The 9,527-nt window shown below is 46.9% G+C and overlaps 1 protein-coding gene across 1 annotated transcript; it reads left to right on the top strand.

Annotated features, from left to right (window-relative positions):
* Positions 1–260: 260 nt before the first annotated feature.
* TXNDC2 (thioredoxin domain containing 2) lies at positions 261–2,044 on the top strand (the record flags this gene model as incomplete). The annotated part of the gene is made up of 2 exons (XM_079718163.1): positions 261–333; positions 621–2,044. The coding sequence occupies 2 exons, from the start codon at positions 261–263 to the stop codon at positions 2,042–2,044; spliced, it is 1,497 nt and encodes a 498-aa protein (XP_079574289.1).
* Positions 2,045–9,527: the final 7,483 nt, after the last annotated feature.

Below are 9,527 nucleotides of genomic sequence, written 5' to 3'. Positions count from 1 at the left end.
TCATAGGAAATAATGGCTGTGAATTCATTTCAGGCACTGGGCACAGCCTCACGCACAGAGCAGCCCCCAAACCCAGGCTGTCGTGAAACTGTCAAGGAGGACCCTCGTGAGAACAAAGAGGGCAAACCGGCTGTGAGTACCACCCGAATACAAGTTGTTACTCCTTGTATGATGTTCAGTTGGAAAAGGTTGCAGGGGATGGCCTCGCTGGCACTATGAGGCATCTGTGAAGTAGGGGTGGGTTGCGACAAGGACCGGAAATGGAAAGTGATGAAGCTGGAGCCCCGGAAGAACCGGAAATGAGGCCAGTCAATCAAGCAGACATGAATGAAGGTGAGGCTACAGGTAAGGGGGAGGGAAGGGGGACCTATGCGCTAAGGGGGTTGGCTGCAGTGTCGAACTAAGCAGACAAAGTTGTAGCTAAACAAAAAACCTACATGAAGATTACATGTAATCGCATGCTGCTTGGCCTTCTGCTGAATGTGATTATGCAAATGAATACATCTGTTATAAGACTACATTCACGAGCTCTGAGAATGACACCCATCTTCCTTGGAGTAGCTGATCAGAATTCTTTTGTTTCTTCTTTGGCATTTTTATTTTTTTACCCTTTTCTTCAGAAAGTCCATCATTACAGGTTCTATCCAGCCATGTGACACTCCTGGTCCCAGCACACACCCCGGAGGCCTTTGTCCATGAGGTCAGCAACATTCAACACATACCTGCGGAGCGGTCTGAAGTCCTACGGGCCATGGACACACTCCCACCTGAGCAGGGCAGTGACAGCCTCAGCTCCCCAGCCCAAACTATCCCCCCCAAGCAGGCTGACACCCCCAATTCCCCAACCCAAAACATCCTGCCCAAGCAGGGTGACTTTCTCAGTTCCTCAGCAAAAACCATCCCATCCGAGCAGGCTGATGCCCCCAATTTCCCAGAAAAGATCATCCTGCCAAACGAGGGTGGCATTCTCAATTCCCCAGAAAAAAACATTCTGCCCAGTCAGGCTGGCACCCCCAATTTCTCAACCCAAACCGTTTCACCAAAGCAGGGTGACACTCCCAAGTCCCCAGAAAAAATAATCCTTCCAAAAGAGGGTGAAATTCTCAATTCCCCCCTCAAAACCGTTCTGCGCAAGCAGGGCAACACCCTCAAGCTCTCAGCCAAAACCATTCTGCCCAAGGAGGGTGACACCGCCAAGTCCTCAGCCAAAACCATTCTGCCCGCTCAGGCTGACACCCCCAATTCCCCAACCCAAACCATTCCAACCGATCAAGCTGACGCCCTCAATTTCCCAGAAGAAACCATCCCACCAAAAGAGGGTGACATTCTCAATTTCCCAGCCAAAATCATTTCACCCAAGCAGGCTGACACCCCCAAGTCCCCAGCCAAAATCATTTCACCAAAGCAGGGTAACACCCCCAGTTCCCCACTCAAAACCATCCTGTGCAAGCAGGCTGACATCCCCAATTCCTCAGAAAAAAATACCTCGCCCAAGCAGGGCAATACCCCCAATTTTCCAGCAAAATTCATTTTGCCCAGGCAGGGCCACGCCCACAAACTCTCAGCCAAAACTATTCTATCCAAGCAGTGCGACACCCCAAAGTTCTCAGCCAAAACCATTCTGCCCAAGGAGGGTGACGCCCCCAAGTCCTTAGAAGACACCATCCAGCCAATAGAAGGCAACCTGCAGTCAGCAGATGAAGCCATGGAGGTCCTGGAGGAGGACCTGGTGAAGGTGATCCTGAGCAAGGGAGACTTCGAGGTGGCGCTGAAGGAAGCTGGGGAGAGACTGGTGGCTGTGGACTTCTTGGCCACGTGGTGCAGGCCTTGCAGGTCAATCAAGCCCCTTTTCCAGTCCCTGTCCATGAAGCACAAGGATGTGGTGTTCCTGGAAGTGGACGCTGATGAGTGTGAGGGGCTGGCGAAAGACTGCAATATCGTTTGCACCCCAACTTTTCAGTTTTATAAAAAAGAAGAAAAGGTGGGCGAATTTTCTGGTGCCCTTAAGGAAAAACTTGAGACATTCGTTACAGCATTAAAGTGATCGTGTGTTCCAAAAGCATTAGGAACAGTTGGCTGTTCATAGCTTGTGATTTTTTATTTACAAAAAAAGATGAGGGGTAACAAAAGTGTGTGTCCAAGTGGCACCTGCATGTGAATCAGAAACAGTAGCTCAACCCTTTCCAAAAAGCAGTCAAAGCCCTAACGCCTATTGTGACTGTGTTCTTGTTGATGGGACAGTGTGATATTAGAATTTCCTTTGGTGGAGATATTGGAAGTCCAGTTGTCCCCTATTTTTTAATCTTGATTTTTTTTTTTTCACTCACTCTTGAAAATTCAGCTCGTGTAATCCTAGTGGCAACACTGGAAATTTAGACAATTCTTCTGTAGAAGGACATGTTTTAATGATGAGTGGAAATTTCTGATGTTCACATACCTTTGGGATATCTGATAAGAAAGTAAAGAATTTGAAGGATTCACATATATCTAACCTCCTTCACATGGGGGAAGTGCTATGGAGGCCTCAGGAAATGTCACGGGCTCCACAAACATCTAGGGGATTCTTTGGTATCAGAGCTGAGACCAAGGCCATGTTTCCAGATTTCAAGTTCAGGCTTCTTTCTACTGATCCAGGCTCACAAAATCTGAGACAGCTCAAAACTTCTGGTTTTCTCACACCAAGAGCTTTATGGTTCAAGTTTAAATTAGTGTGATCCTTGGTGCCATTATGACATCAGCAACCTAGTAGCAGAGTTCCTGCTTTGTCATCCTGGTAACTGGGTTTCTGATACCTGCTCTCAGGTGTTTCAGAGTGTGTGTGTGTATACACATATATATTGCATATATATGCATATATTTAATATATACAATTTGGTGAGTTTGGACATATGCATACACACGTAATACCATCACCACCATTGAGGTAATAAACCTACCCATCATCTGTTTCTACAACTTTCTCTGTGTGTCCCTTTCCTTGGTGTGTGTGTGTTAAGAACACTTTGCATGAGATCTACCCTCTTAACACATTTTAAGTGCACTATAGCATATTAACTACAGACACTATGCTGTCCAGCAAATCTCTAGAACGTATTCATCCTGGATAACTAATTTTATACCCACTGAATGACAACTCTGCATTTCCCCCCGTTCCCTGTCAGCCACTGTCTTATCTTCTGCTGATCTAGACTGTTTTAAAGAATTTGAGGGCTTCCCTGGTGGCGCAGTGGTTGAGAGTCCGCCTGCCGATGCAGGGGACACGGGTTCGTGCCCTGGTCCGGGCAGATCCCACACGCCGCGGAGCGGCTAGGCCCGTGAGCCATGGCCGCTGAGCCTGCGCGTCCGGAGCCTGTGCTTCACAAAGGGAGAGGCCACAACAGTGAGAGGGCCGCGTACCGCAAATAAGAAAATAAATAAAATATTGACTCTTATGTCATATATCTGGCAAATATTGTTTCAGTTTTTGTTTCTCGTGTTTATATTTTGGAATGGGAACTTTTTTTTTTCCAAGATCAAGGTGTCGGCAGGGTTGGTTTCTGCTGAGGCTTCTCCCTGGCTTGGAAGGTGGTTCCTTCTCACTGTTCTGTCTTCGCACACCTCCCAGGTGTCTGTGTGTCCAAACTTCCTCTTCTTAGAAGGACACCAGTCAGACTGGATTAAGGCCCACCCTAATGACCTCATTTTAGTTTAATCATGTCTTTAAAGAACTTATCTTCAAATACAGTCATTTTCTGAGGTACCAGAGGCTGGGACTTCAACATATGAATTTTGGGGAGGACACAATTTAGCCCTTAACAGCTCAAGATGAGGCTCAGAGCCTGGCCTGAAGACTCCTCTGGGCTGCATCACTGACACAGTCATTTCCAAGGAAGGCCTAGGAGCCAGGGAGCACATCCTGACGTTACATGTCAGAGAAGGGGGGTATCCTAAGAAACTCTGCCCCATTCCCTGTGGAGTCAGCCCCGAAGTGGAAACAGGGGCTTCTTCAAAGGCCCAAGAGGAGACTGTGCCAGGGGGTCAGTGGTCCCCCTTGAAGGCAGGCCTTGAAGCACAGACCAAGAAACCATGATGCCAAGGCCTCAGATGGCAGTGAGGCCAGTGTCCATTGCTCCAAATGATACTCCCACCTTGAAAAAAGGCTGGGGGTGAGTGGAGGGCCCATCACCGAGCTCTCGTACCCTAGGGCAAAAGGCATGCTCTGACTTCCTACTCTCAAGCAGGCTGGACAGTGGGAGGCCGTGTCGAACTCCTTTCTGCTCCCCATGCAGGAGGAGGGGGAGTGAACTAAGCGTGGTCAGGGTCATGTTAAATCAGCGTTTCTCAAACTAGCGGTCATAGAACCACATGTGGTGCTATTAGACACTCAGATACCTAGGCCTCTGTTCTCAAGAAATCAGATTCAGTAGCTGTGGGCCAGGGCCTAGGAATCTCTCCCCATAGTTAAAGGAAAACGTCCAGCCATCCATAGTTCAAGTCCAGCCCCCATAAGCTCCCGTCCCGAACGTGCTTCCTCAACTCAGGACATCTGCTCTCCGGCATAGCATCACCTTTCTCTAATCTCCACCCTCCTTTCCAGAAACCCCAAGCCCTAGCCCACAGGGTGGTCTTATCCTAGATTTGGGTCCCTCCCAGCAGCCTTTCCTCCCTAAGTCTCGGAGACTCCGTTTAGAACACCACCTCCAGGGAGAGAGGGCCACATGGGCCATACAAGAGGCTCGGGCTTGGGTGGGTCCAGTCTCCCCTGAGATCTCCCCAGTAGCTTGAATGCCCACTAGCATGCCCCTAAATCCTCTGACAATCCAGAGCACAACTGCTGTAACAAACACACTTCCACGACAGAGTCTCTCCTATGGGACTGAATTGCTGAATCCCACAAGGACCTCTCCCCTGCAGGAACCTCTGCCTACCTATCCCTATGACATGCGAGGCTGCTTCTTTTCCAGTGGAGTTAGGACTTCACATTATTTTGTTGTTCTTATTTTTTAGCCACACCGCGCGGCATGCGGGATCTTAGTTCCCCAACGGGGGATGGAACCCACATCCCCTGCAGTAGAAGAGCAGAGTCCTAACCACTGGGCTGCCAGGGAAGTCCCTGGACTTCACATTGTCTATGGAACATCCTTACTTCATCCCCTCTCTCTCAACTTGGCCCTGAAGACCTACCTGGAATAAGAAAATGGGTTCATTGCTGAATCATAGTTACAGGCTGTTAAAAGATAAACTGAGGCATATTACAATTTTTAAGAGTTTATTTGAGCAAAAACTGATTCCAGTTAGGCAGCACCAAACCGTTAATGGTTAGGGGGGCTCAGACGACAAGAGCTGGGGAAAGACTGACACGGAGAAGGTGGGGAAGCAAAGCAAGGAAATGGTTGGACTGCTGCAGCCTGAAGCCTGGTTGGCTGTGATCCTCAGGTTTCAATTTCTTACCCTTGAGGCATCTCAGGCTTTGGTTTTGTTGGCTTACAGAGGCCACCAAAGCCCTGGAGCCATTTCTGTCTAATGGGCTCCTTGTTTAGTTGCTTTAACAAGGGCTACAGGCCAGAGTCCTGCTGGAGCAGGCTGTGGGGTCTGGGTTACATGCCTCCTAAGGGTCTGGCTAGATGGAGGGCCTTCCTTCCCCCAGTCAATGCTTATAAGACATATGGGGACCGGGAAAGCAGGACTCTGCTCTTCCAAATTCACTCAGAAATGAAAAATGGAAACAAGAGAATAAAAAGGTCCAAATACGAAGAACAGGATGATCCCTATTTTATTTGAAAATGGAATTAAAAGCATAAAGTGTTGTCATTGGCTCTCTCTGTATCGATATTTTTTCTTTCATTCTATTTTTTCCCGCTTACTTATAATAGAAGAAAAAAAACCAAACAAACAATTAATAGAGTACTTTGGAGACCCCAGTTGCTTAGAAACTGCTGGGAAATACAAAATTTGGAAGGACAAAGCAAAGGGGAGTGAGCACACTGGCCCAAGGTCACAGAGGCTCTGGTGGAGTCTTTTTTTTTTTTTTTTGCGGTACGCGGGCCTCTCACTGTTGTGGCCTCTCCTGTTGTGGAGCAGCGGCTCTGGACGTGCAGGCTCAGCGGCCATGGCTCACGGGCCCAGCCGCTCCGCGGCATGTGGGATCTTCCCGGACCGGGGCACAAACCCGTGTCCCCTGCATCGGCAGGCGGACTCTCAACCACTGCGCCACCAGGGAACCCCTGGTGGAGTCTCTGAATGCTGAACTTAACCGCAGGTTCTGTGTTCCAGTTGTGCACTCTGGGCCTTCCCGGCTTTACAGGACAGAGAGTCATAGAGACTAAATCAGTAGCAGTTCTTCTTTTGGAGATGAACTGCCTTGGTGATCTTGGGTGTCGTGGGGTAGGTGATATATTCGCTTTTTGGTGGCGAGTGACGGAAACCCAACTCAAACCTGCTCCAGCAAAAATGGAGGGAGTACTGGATCTTGGAAGTGGAGATTCTAGGGGGACAAACTGCTTCAGGTGGGTGTGGGTGTTCAAACAACAGCATCAGGACCTGATGTTCTCCACCTCTTGGCTCTGCTGCTCGTGTTGATTTTAGCATCGCTTGCTTCGCTGGCTTGTGATCACAGATAAAACGTGAGCGTGTTTCCTAATAACTCAAACCAAAGTCCCTGGGAAGACTTTGACTGTCTAGTCATATGCCAATCCCTGCACCATCCTGAGTACTTGGGGGAGACCTTGCAGGCCTGGGTCAGTGCCATGAAAGCATCAAAGCTAAGAAGGACCACGGGGGGAGGGGGAGGAGGGAAGAGGTGCTGGGCAGACTAGCGTGTCTGCTGCAGGGGATGGCGATGATGTTGGACACACTGCCTTGGACCAAGGGCTACACCAAGAATGTGGTCAGCATCAATCAGTTCCCAACCTGATAAGAAGATGCTGTGCACTTACCCAGTGCCTTTCAAACACCCCTTCTCATTTCATTGTAATCCAGTCTGATTTCCTTAAGTCTGTACCTATAGGACTTAGAAATCAATATACTCCGTGCCTTATGCAAATGACAAATTATCTTATGGTAACACTTGAGTTTCGCTAAAGATGGCATACGGAATATGAATCCAAAGACAGCATGAAACACTTAGCAACTAGATACTTAGAAAGATGCAAAGGATATGAACAAGGTAAGACAGTTTTGGGGTCTAAGTGATGCTTTAGAAATTTATTTTTCTGTAAGTATGAGCAATTTGATTTCATAGTGGGGATCTATACAGACTGTTCCTTGGATGCTCAACACGCTTGTCTTTTTGAGGCAGAAATGTTCAAATAAATTATACTTACTTAGCAAATATGGAAAAGATGTGGTATATTGTTGCTTAGAGAATTCCATTGTGATTTGGGGCAGGTTTTTAAGATCTTGCAAGGGAACTGTGAAATGGTACATTCTATGGAGATAGAAGTTAACTAAAAAACAAAATAAACCAAAAAGTACAAGGAGAAGATGACTGCAAATTCTGAAATAATAGTGACTCTTTAATCAGGAGATCCTTTAACACCCATGGTGAAAAGTGTCAACCAGGGCAACAATGACAAACACTGGGTTCAGAATAGCATGGATCCAGATTAAAGCTTCATGGTTTAGGAAAATCAGGATTTTTTCAAATTCTAGAATGGAAAAAAGTGATTGATGTGAATATGAAAAAATGGAAAGCGGTACACATGAAGTTAAGGTTGGTAGAAAGGCAGTGATTGAAACAGAAGAAAGTGAATTGTGAAAACTGAAAGAAACTGTGATCATTCTGTCTCCTATTGATAGGAAGTGTAGTGCTTTTATGCTCACATGTTGAGTCATCTTCTTTTAGGTTAAGATGGCGACTTCAAGCAAGAGTGAAACCTGGCGTGGGAAGCTCGGAGAGAAGCAGGGTCGTTCTGGCATCGAAGGTGTCTGTGGACTTGATTGCTGCTTTCACTAAGCACCCCGGGGGTCCACCCCGGGGGTCTCTGGCCTTCGGAGACCACTTACTGGTGGGTCTTGAGGAGGGTGGACAGAAGGGCTGCTTCTCTCTCCGTGCCTTTTGGTCTTTGAAAGGCAAAGCTAAATGCAGGTCTAATGACTCATAGATCAATATCTTTCAGGGACATAAGGACAACTTGGAGGAAGTCACCAGTCAGCTAATGATTCTCAGTGCAGAAATGGCAGAAGAGGCTAGGCGCCTCCCAGAGACGGCTTTAAAGAAGATTTCCTTTAAATCATGCCAGTTAACAAGGGCCAGGCTATAGTGTGTTGTCATGCTCTCATGGACAAACAAATGACTGGAACTGGAGCAGCCTCTCAGTGAAACGATTCAACATTAGTGGATTTGGGTGATCTCCTCCCCGTGTACATCCCCTTAAATAATTTGATCTCTCCCTCTGGGGGCGAAATCACTCGTATGATAAAGATGATTACTTTCAAATAATCTCTGCTTTTGCATCTGAGGTTTGTAAAAAAGCATTTACAAAGCCAAATTATAATCCCACTTTATTTTGGATTGCTACATTCATATATGCCTATAGATGTAAAAATGCTAAAATAAAATGGGTAGATGTATATGTTGCATACCAGCTGCCATCGTTTCTCCTCTTCAAGTCCCATTCATGGTACCGATTCTTTCCTTGTGTGCTTTAAAAAGAAAGGGGCCAAGATTTATTATGTGTGGTTCAGACACTAAACATGTTTATAATTGATATTCGGGTTGAAGGCAAAAAGATGGGTGCATACGTCAGAAATGAGCTCTATTCAGAATTGACAGAGAAACTGTTTTGAATGAGGTAAATATTTGGAAACCACAGGCCGTCCTCTGGGAAAACTGTTTAGAGGTACATGGGATACCAAAAACTCCTCTGTTTCTAATTAAAATTAATAAATTGATTTCTAATTCTCAGGATTCTTCTCTACCTCATTGACTTGCTTAAATGTGAGATCTTGATAACCCTTGTTTATTCTCTTGGATGGAGATTCGATGCCTTTCCAACAATTCAAGTGAAACACATCCAAACGTCCCCTCTCCAGGAGGGAAGAGTTGAGCTGACCAGCAGGGGCATGGAGAGTTCCTGAAGGTCAAGGGCAAGCAGAGGTCTCTCTCATCCCAGGCAGCAGAGGATGCCAACAAGCTGAAAATGAAGCAGTGAAGATGAGACCCAAGAAACTGGGAGGGGACTGCAGAAGTTTCTGAAGACATAAGGGTGATCTGTGGGTAAAAAAGTCAGAACCTGGTTACCGGACATGGGAACAAGATGCGCTCAGGGAAGATGACGGGGCAAGGGGTGGGAAGTGGAGGAGGTTGTCACCTGGGACAACCAGGGATGAGTGGGGCACAGGTATGGTGCAGAGGTGGGTCACCCTGGTTTCAAGGGCCGTAGTCAGGATGGACAAGATCTTGGCATTTGAGTGCTGCCCTGGCTATTGCACTTACACTTAGGATTTCTTAAGTAGATCATGGGGCTACACCAGAAATCTGAAATTGTATTGCTTATGAAAATTTGAGAAACTGGATGGCTGTAACTAGATTAGGTTTACCAATCTCA

Source organism: Hyperoodon ampullatus (genome assembly GCF_949752795.1).
Source record: "Hyperoodon ampullatus genome assembly, chromosome: 13".
NCBI classification, from domain to species: Eukaryota; Metazoa; Chordata; class Mammalia; order Artiodactyla; family Ziphiidae; genus Hyperoodon; species Hyperoodon ampullatus.
Note: the sequence above shows the minus strand (reverse complement) of the source record. Positions and strands in the feature narration are given on the sequence as shown.